Here is a 22,788-nt window from a genome sequence, read left to right as displayed (position 1 = left end):
GTAAGTAAGAGTATCGGAACAGTTAATTTGAGCTGACAAAGTCAAGTACAAGAGTTTCCACTGAGGGGCTGAGGTAGCGGTGGATATATAGTGTTTAATGGTATCTGAAGCTCAGTTCAAAGTTGAACAGAACATTGATTTGCAAACAGTCTGGTAAAGTCCAGTGCAACCTGGTTCAGCTAAGTAGCCAGGACAGCAATGGAATCAGTAGCAAGGGAGCAAAGCTTGCAGCATGTGTTAAACATGATGACTTTGACCTTACCAGTGTCAAACTGGAGAATGTCAAGATTTATCAAATACAGGATTTTAGAGCACAGATGTGGTAGTGAAGCATAGCTGGATGTCAGTGTACATGTTGAAGCTGATCCGAGGTGTCAGCTGTGGCTCAGTCCATAGCACCCTCGCCTTTGAATCAGAGGGTTGTGGGTTCATGTCCCACTCCCGGCAAAACCAAGAACTGTGATTGTACTCAAAAGAGTTGCAATCTGTGACTGTTGATAACTCGAAAGAGTTTGAAGCTGATCCTGTGTCTGCAGAAACTGTCGAAGAGCAGCAGGTAGATGAAGGTAAGGCAGTCTTTTAGGCATTCTGAGTTCGAACTGGATCAGCCGCTGCTTAAAATGCTCTGGTACGTTCAGATAGAAGGTATAGAATAAAGTAAGAGCAATCCCTCAAACATCACAAATAAAGGAAGAGAAAGAAGGATACTGAGCCACAGAGAAAGAGAGGTTGCTGGTTTGATTATTACAGCCATTTTGGCACTCTAGGGTAGCAGCCAATCGGGAGAGGATTTTTAATAAGAGAGTTAAGGGAGATGGACACAAGAGTTCAAGTGGCTCCTACAATCAAGGATCTTAAGAGGAAAAGGAGGTTGGAGATGGGGCAGTAAGGACAATTTTTAAGGGGTTGTTAGCTGATGCCCAAGGAGAAAGAATCATTGACTATTTCAGCTAACAAATGGAATTGGGAGGCCAAAAACTGGGTAATCAAGATAGTGAGGAATTGACGGAGCAGGAAGTGGGTATCATGATGATTAAGCTCATCTAGCTCTCAGTTTACAGCAAGGACTTTAGCCCTCAAGTCAGTTAGGTGCTCCTCACTGCTCACAAGAGTATGAGTTTTGCCCTCAGATGATAACCCATCTAAATTCCCATTGAACAATTAATGTTCACATGCTCACCAATGCATTTTTCACCTTCTCACCATATTCTTCAATCCCTTCTCTTGCTATGGAAATACATTAAATTACCCACTTAAATGCTCAACATTCTGACTCAACAGCAAGAATGCTGCCTCTGAGCCACTAATGCCTTGTGCTCACTTTGCTTTGGTATGATCATGTAGCTTGAATTTAAATTTTGAATTTCAAAAGTCATATCATCCTACATCAGGATCATGTTTTAATTGTATCCAAATGAGATCAGCATATATCAACCTGCTAATCACAAATTGCATTTGCGACCTTTCCTTTCCTTCAGACTTTCAGTATGGAAAGTTAATTAGTTAGTTATTCTCTAACATACTCTTCTCCTTTTACTGATAAATCCAGTAAACTACCTTATAATCATGACGTCACTGAGAAGGGGGAACAGCACTAGCAACTTTTACTAATAAAAGCATTTGCAACCATTTTCTGAGCAAACTAGGCTGATGTGTAATTTTCCAGTACCACAGCTCCTTCTGCACTGTGTATTCCCTCTACTCTCACTATACTTTGGATATGATGCCACCTGCATCATATCAAGTAAACTGTTGGTGAAAAAGGCACCGTCTTTATGACAAAGATACACTGAAAGCTTCGGGTGGGGGGGGGGGGGCAGATAAATCAAAGTCATTTGTTAAACACAAGTAACGATGTATTTCAACACAAGCCAGATCATGTCATTAGCCTGAATTTGTATGGTGCCTTTCAATATTTGCTGCCTCCCTGAGCATTGTGTTCAGAAATAACATTTGAACTGTGATGAGTTTCAGCAGTTCCTATAGAAGTGTCAAAACATCTCTGAATATTTGGAACTTAAGAAAAAGAGTAGATCATATGGCCTTTCAAGCCTGCTCCACCATTCAACATGATCATGGCTGACCTTTGGTGTCAACTCCACTTTCCCACCCTCTCCATATTGCTCGATTCCCCAAAAGACCAAAATTTGTCTAACTCAGGCTTCTGTACATTCAATGTACAGAATTCAGAGCTTAAAATCATACCTCTCAAGTCTGAAGTTTTCTGTTGCGAAATGGAAGGATTTGGCATAATCTGGGCATGTGGGGGATAACCTGGGATTTTTTTTTTTAAAAAGGTCATTTTTTCACCTTGGAACTGTCAACAAGCAGGCCGCTTCCAAGAAATCACCCGACCTATATGGTACTTGAGAAGGAGTTGTTTAGTACTTTAATTAATGAAAAGCTGGGAGGCAAAAAGGCAATCACAAGGGAGAGAGGAAAACAATTTAAATTGTGAACCTGCTTGTTTTGAAGGCAGTCTTGTTGAAGATCAAGCGGAGGAAGGAAGGCTACCTTGACTGGCTCTCTCTCTACCTTGCCTAAAATTGTGTGTGGCTACCAAGGAACCCTCATCTGAGTGTAACTAGTCTGCATTTGGACCTGCAAAGCTGAAAGCAGTTGGTGAGAATTTCCAGGCATCCACCAGGACCAGCAAACCATTTGCACATGAGAGAACTCCAGGCTGACAGCGTCGAGACCCTGCAGACTATATCCTTTATTTTTATAAACACCCATCCTCCAAAGCCCACCCCTGCAGAGAGACTCCATCTGTTTGTCCTTTGTTTGTTTGTTTGTTTGTTTGTTTGTGTGTGTGCGCGCGTGTGCGCGCACTCTGGGGGAATTCTTTAGGAAAAGATGGATAGTTATACTTCCCGATTACTATTGTGTATTAACTAGTACTTGCAACTTGTTAAAAGAAGTTTTGTTTTAAAATAAATCAATCATTCTGAGTTTTGAAAGCAGCTAAGTCAGAGTCTCTTCTTCTGGATACCAGAGGTATAGGTACTGGCCATTTTGGTGGGAAAGTTAAATATTTAAATTAATAGTACAACCTGCCGAGTAGTGGGGCTTGGTAATTCACGCACTCCTCCCATCTCAGTTATAATAGAGCATCCACAACTCTCTGGGTTAGATAATTCCAAAGATTCACAACCCTTTGAATGAAGGAATTTCTCCTCATCTCAGTGATTGGTCCCTTATCCTGAGACTGCGGCCCATGTTCTAGAATCCCCTGCCAGGGGAAAATCTCTCTCTACCCTGTCAAGCCACTTCAGAATCTTGTAGGTTTCAATGAGATCACCTCGTCTTCTAAACTCCTGAGATTATGGACTCCATTTACTCATCTTCTCATTATAGGACAATCCTCTCATCCCAGGAACCAATCTAGTGAACCTTCACTGTTCTGCTTCCAATGCAAGTATATCCTTCCTTGGGTATAGAGACAAAAATTGCACACACTACTCCAGGTGTGCTCTCACCAAAGCCCTGTACAATAGTAAAAATTTACTTATTCTTGTACTCCAACTTCCCTTGCAATAAAGGCCAACATGCAGTTTGAATTCCCACCTAGCTTTGTAATGTCAGCAAACATTACATTGTCTCCTCGCCCAAGTATTTAACATATATTGTAAACAGCAGAGGCCCTAGCACTCCACTAGTTGCATTCTGCCAACTCTGATGTGCTGTTTATCCCTACACTTTGCTTCCAATCCTCTATCCATGCTCTTCATGGGTCAAGATGCTTATTAGATAGATTTCTTTTGCTGGTGTGCCTGAAACATTCTGGTATGTAATTGAAGAATTACTTTAATATGCAGCCTTCCTGTCCTGCATGAACCAAACAGAAGTAATCAAAAAAATGAAAAAGCCATTCAGCTTAGCGCATTATACCTGTGCCAGGTCTTAGTAAGGTACCAATTCGTCATGCTCCCTCGCTCTTTCCCGTCTACCTTGTGATTTTTCCCTTTCAAGTACGTATCCCATTTTAAAGTTCAGATTGAATGAGATTCCACCACCCTTTCAGCTAGTGTATTCTAGATCACAGAACACTGTATGCAAAAGGACACGCCTTTATGGCGGGCACTGACACCCGCTACCTCACCCCAGGGGCCCGACGCACCCCCCACTTCACCCCAGGGGCCCAACCCCCGCCCCCCCACCACCCCACCCACTTTTACTCCAGATGCTGACCCCACCCCACCACCTTTAGCTCAGACGCTGCCACCCCCTCTTTACCCCAGACAGTGACCACCCCTCCCTTACCCTGGACACTGCCCCCGCCCCCCACCACCTTACCCCAGGCACGAGCCCCGCCTTTATCCCAAACAGTGACGGCTCTACCATCTTTACCCAGAACACTGACCCCACCACACCACCCCCTTCATCCTGGACGCTGACACCCCACCTTCACCCTGGGCGCTGACGCGCCCCAGGCACTGACCCCCACCTCACATTTACCCCAGGCGCTGTCGCCCACTACCCCACCCCTTTACCCCAGACACTGACCCCCCTACCCCTTTACCCCAGACACTGACCCCCCCCCCACCCCTTTACCCCAGACCCTGATGCCCCCACCCCACCCACTTTGCCCCGGGCACTGACGCCACCCCCTCCCCCACAACCGTACCCCGACCCAACCCCCTCACCCCCCCACACCCCTACCCCGACATCCCTCCCCCACCCTACCCCTGTACCCTGACATCATCCCCCCCATCCCTGTACCCCGACATCATCCCCCCCATCCCTGTACCCCGACATCATCGCCCCCATCCCTGTACCCCGACATCATCGCCCCCACCCCTGTACCCCGACATCATCGCCCCCACCCCTGTACCCCGACATCATCGCCCCCATCCCTGTACCCCGACATCATCGCCCCCACCCCTGTACCCCGACATCATCGCCCCCACCCCTGTACCCCGACATCATCGCCCCCACCCCTGTACCCCGACATCATCGCCCCCACCCCTGTACCCCGACATCATCGCCCCCACCCCTGTACCCCGACATCATCGCCCCCACCCCTGTACCCCGACATCATCGCCCCCACCCCTGTACCCCGACATCATCGCCCCCACCCCTGTACCCCGACATCATCGCCCCCACCCCTGTACCCCGACATCATCGCCCCCACCCCTGTACCCCGACATCATCGCCCCCACCCCTGTACCCCGACATCATCGCCCCCACCCCTGTACCCCGACATCATCGCCCCCACCCCTGTACCCCGACATCATCGCCCCCACCCCTGTACCCCGACATCATCGCCCCCACCCCTGTACCCCGACATCATCGCCCCCACCCCTGTACCCCGACATCATCGCCCCCACCCCTGTACCCCGACATCATCGCCCCCACCCCTGTACCCCGACATCATCGCCCCCACCCCTGTACCCCGACATCATCGCCCCCACCCCTGTACCCCGACATCATCGCCCCCACCCCTGTACCCCGACATCATCGCCCCCACCCCTGTACCCCGACATCATCGCCCCCACCCCTGTACCCCGACATCATCGCCCCCACCCCTGTACCCCGACATCATCGCCCCCACCCCTGTACCCCGACATCATCCCCCCCACCCCTGTACCCCGACATCATCCCCCCCACCCCTGTACCCCGACATCATCCCCCCCACCCCTGTACCCCGACATCATCCCCCCCCACCCCTGTACCCCGACATCATCCCCCCCACCCCTGTACCCCGACATCATCCCCCCCCACCCCTGTACCCCGACATCATCCCCCCCCACCCCTGTACCCCGACATCATCCCCCCCCACCCCTGTACCCCGACATCATCGCCCCCACCCCTGTACCCCGACATCATCGCCCCCACCCCTGTACCCCGACATCATCGCCCCCACCCCTGTACCCCGACATCATCGCCCCCACCCCTGTACCCCGACATCATCGCCCCCACCCCTGTACCCCGACATCATCGCCCCCACCCCTGTACCCCGACATCATCCCCCCCCACCCCTGTACCCCGACATCATCGCCCCCACCCCTGTACCCCGACATCATCCCCCCCACCCCTGTACCCCGACATCATACCCCCCCATCCCTGTACCCCGACATCATACCCCCCACCACCCCTGCACCCCGACATCATACCCTCCCCACCCCGACATCATACCCCCCACCCCTGTACCCCGACATCATACCCCCCCCACCCCTGTACCCCGACATCATACCCCCCCATCCCTGTACCCCGACATCATACCCCCCACCACCCCTGCACCCCGACATCATACCCTCCCCACCCCGACATCATACCCCCCACCCCTGTACCCCGACATCATACCCCCCCCACCCCTGTACCCCGACATCATACCCCCCCCACCCCTGTACCCCGACATCATACCCCCCCCACCCCTGTACCCCGACATCATACCCCCCCACCCCTGTACCCCGACATCATACCCCCCTCCCCACCCCTGTACCCCGACATCATACCCCCCCACCCCTGTACCCCGACATCATACCCCCCTCCCCACCCCTGTACCCCGACATCATACCCCCCCCACCCCTGTACCCCGACATCATACCCCCCCATCCCTGTACCCCGACATCATATCCCCCCCCACCCCTGTACCCCGACATCATATCCCCCCCCACCCCTGTACCCCGACATCATACCCCCCCCCACCCCGACATCATACCCCCCCATCCCTGTTTCCCCAACATCATATCCCCCCTGTACCCCGAAATCCCCCCGTACCCCGACATCACATCCCCCTCCTCCCTGTACCCCGGACACTGACAGTTCGTTCCTTACCCGCCCTGTGCCAGCCTTGCCTGCCAGTCGGGATCTCCGGAGGTTGATTGCAGGCGGTGAGCGGAGTAAGTTCTTGATGCGGCTGGTGATGCTGCTGCTTCCTGCGGCGCCCGCCATTCGGCCTCGAGTCCCGAACCGCACCGGGGGGGAAAAAAAAACTTTCCACAAAAAATTATAAACTCATTAAAAACAAATCACGACCCTCTCACCCTTCGCTAATCTCGGGGAGACACGAGCGTAGCTACAAGTCACATTTAAAGAGCATAAGCAAAACTTTTCGTTTGTTTATTGACTTCCCTCAGTCACCGCCTCCCCCTCGGCCTCGCGCATTCGCTGACTGAGATTTAAATTCCAGCCTCTAACGGACGGCCCCAACCGTCAGCCCAGCGCGAGGACCCCGTTTAAACCCAAACGGCGACAGGCGATTGGAGGAAGGAGAATGATTGACCGACTGAGCACCCAACCGTCTCTCGGGTCTTCAACACCCCGCCCCCTTGTCCGCCACCCGGGGGCATTTCGGAACCGCTGATTGGATCGAGGATGTGATGGACGCATAAATGAACACGCCTCCGGCTTTCGGTCTTGGGGAGCTGATTAGATCAGAGAGGGTTGGCTGACTGAGCGTGGGGCAGAGTCCCGCCTTCTCAGTAAGTAGCTTGTGCTTTAAGTTTCCCTCATTCACCTTCCTGTCCTGAAAGGTTGACAATTCCAAGATTTGTGCATGTGCAGCATTCCTCTTCAAACTTGTACTATTTAGTTTGTATTGCTTCACCTCTTTCTTCCTGCCCATTTCACCCGTCCCCCCCCCCCCCTCCCCGAAAACTGCCACTAACCTCCTCGCTGTTTACAGTTCAAAGTTTTCCTAGTGTCAGGTTTTCAATAGTATATGTTAGTAATGTTTTCACAGTACGTGCCACTGTCCAGCTGGGAGGTAGGAGATGCATTTTCCCTTTGAATTCCCTCTCTCCCCCATTGCCTCTGCTGTCTCAGTACAGTTGAAACTGGGAAGTGACTGATATCGGGGGCCGGGGGTGAGATATTACAGAATTCCTGGAAATGGGGCAGAGATGGGGCATAATTTATGCCAAGAAACAATTGCAGTATGCATTTCCACCACAATTTGCCACTTGCTCTAGCAGCTATAATTATGCTAGGATAATCAATTCTGGTCGAATATATTCCTGACAGTTTCATCACATGACAGTCTGCTTCATATTGCCCCATCCTCATGCTCACACCATTGCTTGCCCAACACGTCTGTCTTCACAAGGCCCCGGAATCATACCTTACAGACCAATGTCCCAGACACCAACCTGGGTATGTCCTGTCCCACTGGCAGGACACACCCAGTTGAGGTGGCGGCACAGGGGTATACAGTCGGGAGGGAGTTGCCCTGAGAATCCTCAACATCAACTCCAGACCCCATGAAGTCTTATGGCATCAGGTCAAACATGGGCAAGGAAATCTCCTGCTGATTACCATGCACCGCCCTCTCTCAGTTGATGAATCAGTGCTCCTCCATGTTGAACACCACTTGGAGGAAGCACTGAGGGTTGCAAGGGTGCAGAATGTACTCTGGGTGGGGGACTTAAATGTCCATCACCAAGAGTGGCTTGGTAGCAACTCTACTGACTAAGTTGCCTGAGTCTTAAATGACATAGCTACTAGACAGGTTCTGTGGCAGGTGGTGAGGGAACCAACAAGAGGGAAAAACATACTTGACCTCATCTTCACCAACCTGCCTGCCACAGATGTACCTGTCCATGACAGCATTGGTAAGAGTGGCCACCGCACAGTCCTTATGGAGATGAAGTCCCGCCTTCACATTGAGGATACCCTCCATCGTGTTGTGCCACCTTGCTAAATGGGATAGATTTCGAACAGATCTAGCAACTCAAGACTGGGCAACCATGAGCAGCAGCAGAACTACACTCAAACACAATCTGTAACTCATATCCCCCATTCTACCATTACCATCAAGCCAGGGGATTCATCGTTCAATGAAGAGTGTAGGAGGGCATGCTACCTGTGTGCATAAGCAGCAAGTGGTAGACAGAGCTAAGCAATCCCACAATCAACGGATCAGATCTAAGTCTGGAGTCCTGCCACATCCAGTCATGAATGGTGAAGGACAATTGAACAACTCACTGGAGGAGGCTCCACAAATATCCCCATCCTTAATGATGGAGGAGCCCAGCGCATCATTCCAAAAGATAAGGCTGAAGGATTTGCTACAATCTTCAGCCAGAAGTGCCGAGTGGATGATCCATCTCAGCCTCCTCCAGAAGTCCCCAGCATCACAAATGCCAGCCTCCAGCCAATTTGATTCACTCCACATGATATCACGAAACAGCTCAAGGCACTGGATACTGCAAAGGCTATGGGCCCTATTATGACACAGCCGATGGTAAAGGCTGAGTTGTTCAAATCCCAGAGGGAAACTTGAAACAACTGTGATAACCCAATTTTGCAATTTGTATGTTTCGAGATGCAGGCTTTGAATTCAATAGTAATAAGACCACCAAGTCTCAATAAGCTTTTTATAAAACTAAATCAAACATTTATTAATAAAAGGAAGACTGTAAACACATACATGTGTACACAAAATTGCTACTATAATAGCTTCAAAAATCCCCTAATTAATCTGGCTCTCAATTACACCCCCGGTAAGGCAACAGGAAAACATAGATTTAACAGACGTCTGATAAAGCACAGCCTGAACAGTCGCATTCAAAATTAGTTTCTTTCAGCTCTGGGTCCTTGCAGACAGACTTGAGGCTTACTGACTGGAGGCTTCTCACACTTTCTGGATCTTAAAATGCCTTTCTATCTTACACACAATCTCCTTTATACATATTTTCCTCTTTGAATGTAAATTTTCCATTGTATCATTAGGCTTTTAACTTTACCTCTACTAACAATAACATCCTTTCATCCCACCAATTTTATTAGTAAGCTGAAAAAAACTAAACACATTGCTTGGCATCTTCTGGATAGGTGTAAGATTTCACCCGCAGCCTTGAATGGTTTCTTTTAACAAATGTAAATTTACACTTTACCTTCTACCCTCCTTCCATTTATCGAATTAACATCTCAAAACCACCACACGTCAAAGCACCCAGACTAGCTGGCTTTAATCCAATTAAGACACACACAGACATACACATAGACATAGCCCCACTAGAACTCGATTTTAAAATAATTTCCAATAACACGATTATATCTTCTCGACAGGCTCTGACAATATTCCAGCATTAGTCACTTGTTTTCCACAACTGATGATTGCACAATGTTCAGCACCATTCGCAACTCATCAGATACTGAAGCAGCCCATGTACAAATGCAACAAGACCTGGACAATATCCAGGCTTGGGCTGACAAGTGGCAAATAACATTCATGCCAAACAAATATCAGGCAATGACCATCTCCAACAAGAGAAAATCCAACCATCGCCCCTTGATGTTCAATGGCATTACCATCACTAAATCCCCCACTATCAACATCCTGGGGGTTACCATTGACCAGAAACCTAACTGGACTAGCCATATAAATACTGTGACTACAAGAGAAAGTCAGAGGTTAGCATTCGTGCGACGAGTAACTCACCTCCAATTTCCCAAAACCTGTCCACCATCTACAAGGCACAAGTCAGGAGTGTGATGGAATACTACCCACTTGCCTGGATGAGTGCAGCTCCCACAACGCTCAAGAAGCTTGACACCGTCCAGGACAAAGCGGCCCGCTTGACTGGCACCAAATCCACAAACATTCACTCCCTCCACCACCAGCGCACAGTAGCAGCAGTGTGTACCATCTACATATTGCACTGCAGGAGTTCACCAAGGCTCCTTCGACAGCACCTTCCAAATCCACGACCACTACCATCTAGAAGGATAAGGGCAGCAGATAGATGGGAACACCACCACCTGCAAGTTCCCCTCCAAACCAATCACCATCCTGACTTGGAAATTTATCGCTATTCCTTCACTGTCACTGGGTCAAAATCCTGGAACTCCCTTCCTAACATGTCATGAAAATATTAAAGTATATAATATTATTGGAAATTATTTTAAATTGGACTTGTAGGAGGGTCTGTGTCTGTGGGTGTGTGTGTGTGTGTGTGTCTTAATTGGATTAAAGCCAGCTAGTCTGGATGCGTTTATGTATAGTAGTTTTGAGATGTTAACAGTAAGGTAAAGAGTATATTTGCATTTTTTGAATAAACCATTCAAAGACTGGGGGTGAAATCTTGCACCTAGCTAGGAGATACCAAGCAATATGTTTATATTACTAATAAAATTTGTAATATGAAAGGTGTTTTATTTTTAGAAGAGGTGGACTTCAAAGGGCCTGGTGATACACTGAGAATTTACATTCAAAGGGAAGGCTAGGTGTATTACAGAAGAGTTTTGTGTGTGGGTCAGAGGCATGTGAGACCTAAGCCGCCTGTAAGCCAACAACTGGGGAACCTGATTTTGAATTCGTAAGATAAAATGTGCTTTGCCTGGTGACTATTTAAGTCTATGGGCCATTTTTGCCTTGGGGAATATTACCTGGGAGTGATTAATTTGGGGATTTGTTTAAAAGTTATTATGGTGGTAATTTGTAGACTTGTAAATTAATAAATGTTCAGTTCAATTTATATAAAAAACTCTGGAGGCTTGGTTTCATTTCTGAATTCAGAGCTGCATCTCAAACATACCAACTGAAAATATTATTACAGTTATTACAGTTTAAAGTTTCCCTCTGGGATTTGCCTTTACCAACTGCTGTGTCATAACAACCTACACCAAATGGACTGCAGCGGTTCAAGAAGGCAGCTCACCACCACCTTCTCAAGGGCTACTAGGGATGGGCAATAAATGCTGGCCTAGACAGTGAAGCCCACATCCTGTGAACGAATAAAAAAATAACTAACCTAGTGACATGACCAACTGGGAGCACTAGAATCTCACGAGTAATTGATTGTGACAAAACAAGCTGCCCAACATAGAACTTTCTCAAGTAGGGCAATTTCTTTTAGCAGTATATGGGTCCCAAGTGGCTATGTCATACTCTTAAGTGTGGTCTAACCAATGTCTGGTACAACATGTCCTTTACTGTAAAAAGTGATCGAAGTTCTGTTATAAGAATACAAGCATTTTGGATGCCTTGGAGGCTGCATATTGACTTTGTACATATCACTTTAAACTTTTTTGGATATGGATTCCTAAGTAAAGGCATTCATTAGTAACTGCAAGGGGGGAATCATGCATTGTGTAGTCGGGATGAATATTGCGTTTTGCTGATTCGCATAATTTTACACTTCCCTACATTGAATTTCGTTCCCCATTTATTGGTGTCTGATATGTGTATGGAAGACCGCTACTTTGTTTAATTCAAACTACTGGAAAACTTTTATGGTTTCTACTTTGTTCAATCAGGGATGTATGCACATTTCAATTTAGCCAATGAAGAACTTAGTTGTTGATTGTTAGGGCTAAGGTTCAGGAACTCCCAACTGTGTGCAGGGATACTGACTTGAACTGGCTTTAAAGCTGTGCTTCAGTACTGGAGAGAGTGAAAAGATAGGTTGGTGATATTCACTGATGATTGCACAATTTTCAGTACTATTCGCAACTTCTCAGATACTGTAGCCGTCCATGTCCATATGCAGCAAAACCTGGATAACATTCAGGCTTGGGCTGATAAGTGGCAAGTGACATTTATGCTACACAAGTGCCAGAAAATGACCATCTCCAAAAAAGAAAAGTTAACCAATTGCCCTTGACATTCAATTACTGAATCCCCAACATTCAACATTCAACATTCTGGGGGTTACCATTGACCAGAAACTAAACTGGACCAGCCATATAAATACTGTGGCTACAAGAGCAGGTCAGAGGTTGGGAATCCTGTTCACCTCCTCACTTCCCAAAGCCTGTCCACCACAAGTCAGGAGTGTGATGGAATGTTCTTTCATTTGCCTGGATGAGTGCGGCTCCAACAACACAAGAAGCTTGACACAATCCAGGACAAAGCAGTCCACTTGATCAGCATGCCATCCACCAACCTATCTTTTCACTCCCTCCACCACTGACACAGTGGCATCAGTGTATACCTATACTGCAGCAACTCAGCAAACTCCTTCGACAGCAACTTCCAAACCTGTGACCTCTACCACCTAGAAGGACAAGGGCAGCAGATGCATGAGAACACTGCCACCTGCAAGTTCCCCTCCAAGCCACACAACATCCTGACTTGGAACTATTTTACCATTCCTTCACTGACACTGGATCAAAACCCGAGCACTCCCTTCCTAACAGCACTGTGCGTGTACCAATGCTGTATTGACTGCAGCGGTTCAAAAAGGTAGCTCACTACCACCTTCTCAAGGGCAATTAGGGATGCATAATAAATGCTGCCCACGCCAGTGATGCCCACAGCCCATGAAAGAATAGAAAGAAAAATGAAATGGAGAAAAAGGAATAACACCTGATTGTGCAGTGAATATAGGGAGGAACTGAGTACTACCGGTATTCACAAGCCCTTGCTTGGAGTAGCCTTTAGGAATTCGGCATAAATAATGCCAATGCCTGCTATGCCACCATTAGCCAGGAAAGTATCAGTACCCAGTCCCTTAGTTCACTAGTGTCAGTACTGCATTTGTGAAATCATTGTAAAGTATATAATTAAGGGTAGCGGGTCAAATCTCACCAATGTTGGTGTTCTTTGCTCTTCCAATCACAGCCTATCAGCAGCAAATGAGGGAGAGCAATAGTCTCTGATTGAAGGAGCAGCTCCATGCAAAATCTTCCATTGAAACTCATATGTTTGACCAGAATTTTGAAAACTGGCTCTGGGGGTCACATAGAGGGGCTTTGCGGGCTGCATCGAGCCCATAGGCCGTACGTTGGACAAGCCTGGCCTCGTACATGACTACAGATGTCACTGTTACATCAGGGTCCACACCACTCATTACCAAAGATATTTTGTTAACCCATTACACTACACTGTTTGTGAGACCTTGCTGTGTGTGAATTGGCTGCCATGTTTCCTACATTATGTCAGTGACACTGTTTCAAAAGGTACTTCATTGATTGTAAAGCACTTTGCAATGTCCTGAGATTTTTAAAAACACATTGACATTAAGAATGAGTGGCAACATCAGGGGTATTTTTGTACATGAGAACATAAGAAATTGTGCAAGAATAGACCATTTGTCACCTCGTGCCTGCTCCGCATTCAATAAGATCATGGCTGAATGTGGCCTTAACTACACTTTGTACTGTGGCCCTTTGCCAATTATGGTTAGGTTGGGAATATCTAAACCTCTTCCATATGGTTCAAAGAAACCATCATTCACCAGCTTGGGCAGAGCTTGAACCCAGGTCCCATAGGCAAAGGATAAAAGCTCAGGGTGAGGCCCAATGACATGGCTCTCAAACCTCAGGGAACCTAATTTCTACCAGCACTTACATTTCCTATTCACTGGTCTGTCCTGTTTGAATTTCATAGGCCTGGAGTTTTGCTGTTACCTGGTAGACAAATTTGAAATCAAACACCAAGATCTGTTAGTATCAGCATTGTGAGACACAGCTTACTCTGAATTCAACTGATATATTTACAGTTGTGTGCATTAAATTTCTACTTTGCAATTGACATTCAAATATTTGGATAATTTGAATTTGTAGTGCAAATGAAATGCCTGAATTATCAGTAGACTGCATTTGCAAATGTTGGGGATATTGATTAGACTTCATAAACAATCATCGGAGCCAAGAAGTTTGAATACCTTGCAGTATGCCACCCAGTCCTCCCAACAAGAAAAAAAAACCTTTAGTTCAATGATTGCAGAAATCAACACACTTATTATAATTTATTTTCTTGCCCAACGCAGCCAGATAAATGAATGCAATATCGTACAGTGTTTGTGTTATTGTACAGTGGAGACTGCCTGCAGTCTGGGTTTGTGTTGATTTACTTTTTATGCTGAAGCAGGGAGAGAACTTCCAACCCATTTTCTCTTCCTCGCCAGATATCCTCACATTACAAAACTTCAGCCAAAGGACTGATCAAATAACAACATGGGGTTTGTTTTAAAAATGAAGTCATCTGTTTTAAATAGGATATTTAAAATCAGACAGTGGCATCATGATTAATCAGCACAAAGACTCCTCGCACCGTTCTTGTAAATACAGGGTTTGTCCAGGAATTGATGCTAAAATGATTGCCACAGTCTTAACAGTGTGTCTACAGAGGCCTTGATCATTTAAAGTACTTCCCTACCTTTTCACCAATTCTTTATTTAACTGTTCAACTCAAGGATTAAAGGAATTGTGGAATCATGTCAATTATGCACAAACAGCCATTCCTCACTCTTTACATAACTTAATTCTTTTTTTTGAAATTCTGTTTATTGTTGTGCCAAATCTTATCTTTCCGAAATTTGCTCATTGGTGCCCTGAGTAAGAAAAACATGCAAATGTGGCCCCCTGAGCTAAAAGTTGGACAAGCCTGTGCTAGGCACTTGGGAGAGAGGATGGAACAGTCTGTACTCATGAGAGACCTACTCTGTAACCTTTCTTATACATAATGTCAGTTTGAAGTAACTGCCAGAGTAAGACTACAATCTCTCTAGATAAGATAGGCTACGCATACCAGAAGCAATGCCACCAGTATATTAAACATAGTATCAGCAGTGGTGACACCAATGTAAAGAAGGGTTGGTGCCATCAATGGGATACAGCAAAAAAGTGCAAGAAAACCTGGTAAAAGGAAGAATCTACAAACTTTCTGAGGAAGGAGGCAAACTGGAAGGCGATAACGATGTACATACCCGGTGAGCAGTCACTGCCTCCTACCCTGGCCATTTGAAAGTCTCGAGGGCTTGCAGAGAGGCCAAAAGTGGGAGTTATGGAAGAAACACTTCCTCCAATATTAATCAGCATCAGGCCTTCATGCTAAAGAGCAGAAGCACCATGTTAGTTCTTTCCTTAATGCTGGAAGACCAGTCGCCGACGATATCCTCTTGAGACGGGAGACGGAAGAGACCTCAGCAGGCTTTGAGACTATCCTCAAATTCTTCAACACGCATTTTAACCCGAAACAAAACCTTGTGATAGACCAACTGCGCTTTAGCAAAGAACGCGAAGACCAGGGGAAGCAGTTGAATTATTTCTTACCGACCTATATCGCCTCTTGTTAATATGGTGCGTTGAAAGATGAACTTATTTGTGACTGCATTGTTATCGGGTTCCATGATGAAAAGCTCTTAGATATTTTACAGACCAAATACGACCTCACTTTAGATCAAACGGTTCAATCTGCAAGGCAGGCAAAACTCAGAGATAAATCGGGCTTTAATTCGGCGCGACACTGAGGCTCTAAATGACTCCATTAACTGGGTAGGCCCCACCCACTCAAAAGCCCGCAAAAATGGGCAAAAGGATGGGAAACCCTCCATCAGCCATTTTGAAATGCTTATGCTGCGGTGCAAAGAAAAACATAAACGCCAATCTTGCCCAGCTAGGGCAACAGAGTGTTTCCACTGTGGGAGGACTGGACATTTCAAATGCTTCTGTATGTCCAACAACTTTAAATAAAGGAAGGAGATAAGAAAACATTTATGAAATGCACACTATCCAAGAAATTGGAAATAATGACAGAGACAAAATTACAGAGTACTTAGGGGAAGTAAATGATTGGTCAGTTACAGCCGCCGTTAAAGGCTTTGACACCAACTTTAAAATTGACATTGGAGCTGGTGTTAACATATTAGCTGATCATCTGCACTGGCTTCAATCAATATTCCTCCATCCATCATTGCAAGGTCCAGGAGACACAGACCTTTCAGTAAAGGTTGGCTAATTACCACTTTTCGCTACAAGGAGTGACAGATAGTTGATTCCTTTTATGTTGTTTACCGTCAATGTATATCCTTATTGAGTAGAGATGTTGGTATACTACTGGGTATTCTTGAAAAGCCAGATGATGGCCAGCAGCTGGACAACTGGATGCCTTTCATGGAGGAATGTCCGAAGTCATCTGTGGAAATAGTGGATTTTTAACTTACAGCAGCTGATGAGGTTTATTCACTGAACAGTGGCTCACTCTCCATCATAGAGACACCATCCGTTCAATCCCGGGTGGAGATTGAGGTTGTGGATCTCAGTTCTTTATGAAGCTAAGCCAGAGGATGTGGATACAGAAGGCAGACAGTCATCCGCAAGATCATCTTTGGGAGCTGCGTTGGCTCTTTTCTGAAGAAGGTAATAAAGAAGAAGCCGTTGTAGCTCTGAATGATCCGTTGGAAGATGAGGTCCTAGAGGTTGGTTCATTACTCCAATCTATAGCCAAACCATATGAAGTCTGTTGTTTTTTATTGAGTCAGCTGTGTTTACTGCAGCAGGGCAGCATTCAGATCTTTATCCCACTGAACCCAAACAACATGCTTGAATCCATAGAGGATCACACTGCTAGAGAGTTGGTAGCGCCTGTTACCTTGGGTGAAAGTAAATTGACACCAACATTTCAGCCTCAGCTGCACTTCAGTGTGGAAGCCGAGGCAGAATCTTTAGAGCTTCTGCAGCTTCAGAATTGTGAACAGGAAATTCATCTTCATATCATCTTAAAGATTCATCCCATTGTAGAAAATGGTGTTGTCTTATTATCTGATCCTCAAATTCTTCCCATTGCCCATGGTGGAGCAGCCTCAAACGGAGGAAAGTGTGGCAATGTTATCACTGCCTACAGAAATGAACATCCTTTCTAAAATATCATCAGGAAATCATCTGTTCTTGATTTCTAGCAATTCCTACAGGAATTTTGTTGTTCTTAATCTCGTCATCCAGATTCATTGCAATCTCAGATCTTCAACACCTCTTTTGTCCACAATGCAACAGTGAATGAAACGGCTGTGAGAGTCTTCATTGGAGTTGAAGATCCTTCACCTTCTCAGGTCTTTCTCCAGTGTGCTTTGAGGGATCAGAAGATTCCTGAGCGGGTCTTAATTTCTTCTATTCTGGTTCAAGAGAGTCCAAGCGTTGATGTCCTTCAGTCTTCTCTCTTGGATCAGTCTTTTGTTGAAAAGTTTCCATGGTCCATAGTTCAGTGGTCCTGAAGTTTACACCCCAATTACCAACAGTCCTGCAAAGCAGTTATATCATTTCACTGTTGATGTCCTCTAAGGAAAAGAGGAATGCCTGCATGTCGCAAAGACATCTTCCGAAAGAGCGGAGAACACTATGGGAGATTGAATCCTTTATAACAGTGACCTGTAGCAGGGCCAGTGGGGGGGTGGTGGTGCAGGGGAAGAGTAGGAATAGGAGTTGGGTAGAATCTGTAGCACTAAAAGGGGGTTAAAGAAATACAATGTAAATATTTTAAAACACATTTTAACATTGTTAAGAAGTTGATAGAATTTTGGGGGGTGGTGTAGTGTAATGGGTTAATAGAATAGCTATGGTAGTAAGTGATGTTGACCATGATGTAACAGTGACATCAGCAGTCATGTGCTGGACACTCAGGAGAGAGAATGGAACAATCTGTATCTACTCTGTAACCTATATATTAGGGCAGAATTTTGCCCTCGTTGGGCGGGGGTGGTCAGGGACCCTACCGCCATCCGCAGTTGGGGCTGGACTGTGATTTCATGCTGGTGGGCCAATTAAAACCCGCCCAGCATGAAATGCGAGTGGCAGTGCTTAGTGCTGCCTGTGCAGGCCGAGGAAGAGGGTGAGCGCGAACTTCGCACATGCGTGCAAATGCGCGCTTGAAAATCTCCAAGGCACATATCTGCCTCTGGCAGATGAACAGATTTTAAAAAAATAAAGATTTCAAAAATGTTATAAGACATGTCCCCTCATGTGACTCTGTCACATGGGCAGGGACATGTTATAATTAAAACGTAAAATGTTTTATTTTTATTTGCTGTTGGAAACATCATCCTGCCTGTGGATGAGGTTTTCTAAAAAGTGCAAAGGCCACTTGGCCTTTTCACCTGCCCACCAACCGTAAGGCAGTGAAAATTTTAAGTTAATTATCTTTTTAATAGCCTTAATAGGCCTTTTAATTGTCAGCAGGTGCACTGCTGATTCCTGTGCGCGTTCGCTAACCGAAATATTGTGCGACTGCTCGTTGATGTCGGGATGCTCGAGTGGGTCGGGCACGCGCCCGCCTGCTGAGGTAAAAATTCTGCCCAGTGTTAATAAATCAGTAACCGCCAGAGTAAGACTACAATCTCTCTAGAAAGGTCATGCATACCAACAGCCACACCAACAATATATGAAACAAATAGCAATGCGATGATGTCTAGATGATTCATTTTAAGGCATTTATCAAAAATATTAGCTCGGAATAAAAGGTAGTTAACTCCTTTACATGCACCTGAGGGGACAGATGGGATCTCAATTTAACATCTCACCAGAAAGAGGGGAACCTTCATCCTGTAAAATGTGACCAGGGAGTGCATGAATGTTGACACCTGAAATGAGAAAATATTCCATTGCACAAAAAAAGGTGGAATTCACATTGGTGGTGGGGAGAGACTGCGATTTCCTGTGTATTTAGCAGTAGAACTGGTTCTTCCAATTCGGAGTCCCACAAGTCACTGCTTGTGGTGTTTGTAGTATTTGGATTATCTGATTGAAACAGGAGAACTGAGAGGAACAATCTGTCCCAACATCTTGTCAGCTTATTGATCGCAAAATCCACAACATTAAAAAAAAACACTCTATGGGCATTTTGTTTTTAAACCAGTATATCAGTTGCTGCATTATTGAGGTCACAAGATTGTCCTTTAAAGCAGTGTGCCTGAGGGACCTGGATGGTGTGATTGGTTAATGCAGGGATATTCAGTCTCTTGTCTGTCTGGGCTGTCTCAGTGTAAATGAAGTTTTGGAGGTTACTAATTTAAATCCCTATGTTTATTACTTCCCATATATCTCAAGCTGCTAACACTACTTCCAAACCTGCGACCTCTTCCACCAAGGACAAGGGCATCAGGCACATGGGAACACCACCACCTGGAAGTTCCCTTCCAAGCCACTCACCATCCTGACTTGGAAATATATCGCCATTCCTTCACTGTCACAGGGTCAAAGTCCTGGAACGCCCTCCCTAACGCCACTGTGGATGTACCTACACCACATGGACTGCAGTGGCTTAAGAAGGCAGCTCACCATCAACTCTCAAGGGTAATTAGGGATGGGCAATAAATGCAGGTCTAGTCAGCAACGCCCACATCCCGTGAAAGAATAAAAAAAACAGATCCAGGTATTCTGATTTAGTATTTATCCACCAAGAGACAACAGCCCTTTTGCACATCCCCAGGCCTACAAACTTGAAACAATCAGGAAACAAATACTTCAACATGGGTGGACAGACATCCAATTTTGTACCAGATTCTCCAGATTTCACCACGTCAGTTTCAGTATCCAACGATCTGACGGCCCTCTGCCCGGTATTTCAAAAGCTTAGGCTCAAACGTTACCATTACTGGAGCTCACCATTACACTACATTGGTGACACACTATAAGGATGCTGAAAAATCTATGCAGAACCATTTCAGTTTAACTGAAATTAAAAGGTTGATTCAAATGGTTTATAAGTAACACAAATATTATTCCATAAACAAGAAATACAGCTCCAGCAGAGTCACAAGATCTAGGATGTGAATTTGCTGCGTTCGTTGTTCCATTGACTTCAGGTTTGATTGATTGTACATTAATTTTCTCATTCGCTTTGATTAAGCTACAATAGAAATTAGTCTATATTGTGGCAAATCTATTACGACCAGATGAGAAGGGATGAATGGGCTCCCCTTTATTCAACCTCCTTGGTTGGTCACAATAAAGGTTTAAGTTTCTTTTGCACAAGGGTATGCCTTCTCCGAATCAGAATGTATTTAAGCTGTGAGCAATAAGGAGCCAATCAAACAAGGTTTTATTGAAAGAGAAAGAGCAAATTTATTAACCCCTAAACCCAAGAAAAATAATAAAAATGCAATGTCAAGCATTAGGCCCTCATACACAGTCTCTCACACACACACCATAGAAATAAGGGAAGTTAAAGTCCAATTAAAAAAAAGGGTAAAAAAACATACAGTTGTGTCATTTGGTTGTCCTTGAGGCGTAGATTTTAAACACTGCGGCTGATTTGGGTTAACTGGTTGCTTGGATGCGGTCAGATGTAGAACAGGTTGCAATTATTACGAGATCTCAGTTCGTTGGTAGGTTTTAGGTATAGTTGGCTTCTTGAACTGGGTGACACATTTGTTCCAAAACAGAGATAGGGAGGGAGAGCAAGCTTCAACTTCTGCTGAAGATGTTCTTGACAACACCTCTGTCACTTGCAATCTCTCTCTAGTGGCTAGGCAGCCTTGCCTTGAAATCTTTCACCCATTGTGTATTTCCTAGAGGTTTTGGGTGGGTGTGTCTGTGGTAGCCTATGTTTCAATATCCAGTACTTTACATTTTTAATGTCTCTTCCTTAGATAGTTGAGTTTCAATGGATGTCTGGATTATGTTTGGAAATGTCTCTTTCCACACTCACTGAGGGGGATTCGTTTGTCTCTCATCTTCACCTTGGAATGTGGCCTTGCATTTTTAAGCAATTTGCTCTCAGTTCAAATTGCAAAATTTTCAATTAGTTGAAAGTTGAAAAAATCATTTTTTCAAAAATAAAGGGGCATAGCCTAATGACAAATCAAATAACATTTATTTGTAGTTAATTAGTGTAGATGTATGCAGAATCATTAAGAGTTTCTAGATTTGTCATCTAAGATTTTGTTTTAAAGTTTTGTTTCGACTATAAAGTTTACTGCTGGGCAAGAACGTTTATTTTCTCCTTCAAATAAATACTTAACTTGTTCTCCTTATATTTGTGACTCTTTATATTGCATGGTCACACTAAAATAAATCTTGGTACATTTTTGATAAGAAACATTGGATTTACAAACAGTTTTAAATGTCACAAGTGGCCAATGGGTTTGTATGCAATGGTCTGCCTTCATCACCTGATGAAAATGAATTACCTTCTGACTTTCCACTCAATATATGCGATGTACTGAAGGATCTGTGCAGCTTTTGTAAAAATGTCTTGAAAGTGTCAAGAGTGCTTTGATCACAGAATATGGTTCATCTTTAAGGACTAGAACATTCTGGAAGAATTTGTGTTTTTAAAAGACACTGTCCCTTAAAGGGTTAATGCAAGGACTCTGCTGCTATTCCTGGAAAAGGCATCATCTTACAAGATAATAAAGCAGTTTTAAAGGAGCTAGAAACCTCTTGATCCTGGTGGACTGTTTACTAAAAGGTCACATGGTTTATGGCTTAGGAAAAACCATGTCTGTGAAACTGTTGTTAAAAGCTGGTTTTGTTTTGGAGGTAAAGAAGGACCAACTGCTTACAAGAAGACCACAGCTTTTTTTTACAATCCAGAGCCAGTCCACAGCTGAAAGTGAATAGAAGTTGCTCCTAAGTTGCTCTACATGCTGGAATGGAGTACCTGTAAGTGTTCCTCGAGTCCGCCTGAAAGGCAGTGCAAGAGTCATCGATTTGTTTCGCAGATCAGTGCTGAGACACCAATCTTATAACCTGGACGCCATTTCAAGAACTCCACCATCTATCCTTTTCCCTTGAACCATTGATTTTTAACCTTTTGGCAGAATTCTTTTTTTGTGAGACAGAGAGTTAGGGTAATTAGAAAGAGAATTATTATACTTCCATATTTCATAATGCACTTTGATTAGCTTTGCCTTTCTACTTGACAAGACTGATTTTATAATAAACTAATAATTTTGTTGTTTATTGAAGAAACCTGGGCATTGAGTGGACATTCTGAGATTAATAGGTAAAGCATACATTTGGCTATATTGCTAGCTGGGACAATCATTTAAATATATGTTGTGATCCATGGGAAACGGAACTAGAGACAGATAGTGCACTCCTCCCATTTGGGTCGCAACAAAAGAAGGGATACGAAACATTGTGTGAACATTGGTACTGCTGGGCACGTATTGAGTGGGT

At 45.1% G+C, this 22,788-nt stretch overlaps 1 protein-coding gene across 4 annotated transcripts in view; it reads right to left on the bottom strand.

Moving 5' to 3' along the window:
• LOC144671332 (mitogen-activated protein kinase-binding protein 1-like) overlaps positions 1–7,084 on the bottom strand; it is a 149,490-nt gene extending 142,406 nt beyond the window's left edge. For all 4 annotated transcript variants that reach the window (XM_078533163.1, XM_078533164.1, XM_078533167.1 and 1 more), the window contains exon 1: positions 6,781–7,084. In XM_078533163.1, the coding sequence (XP_078389289.1) occupies positions 6,781–6,897 (117 nt within the window). In that variant the 5' untranslated portion in view covers positions 6,898–7,084. The remainder of the gene's footprint in view (positions 1–6,780) is intronic.
• Between the last annotated feature and the right edge of the window lie 15,704 nt (positions 7,085–22,788).

This window comes from Cetorhinus maximus, chromosome 32 (assembly GCF_964194155.1).
Source record: "Cetorhinus maximus chromosome 32, sCetMax3.hap1.1, whole genome shotgun sequence".
Lineage (NCBI taxonomy): Eukaryota > Metazoa > Chordata > Chondrichthyes > Lamniformes > Cetorhinidae > Cetorhinus > Cetorhinus maximus.
The sequence above is the reverse complement of the archived record's forward strand: the minus strand, read 5'-3'. Positions and strand labels throughout refer to the sequence as shown.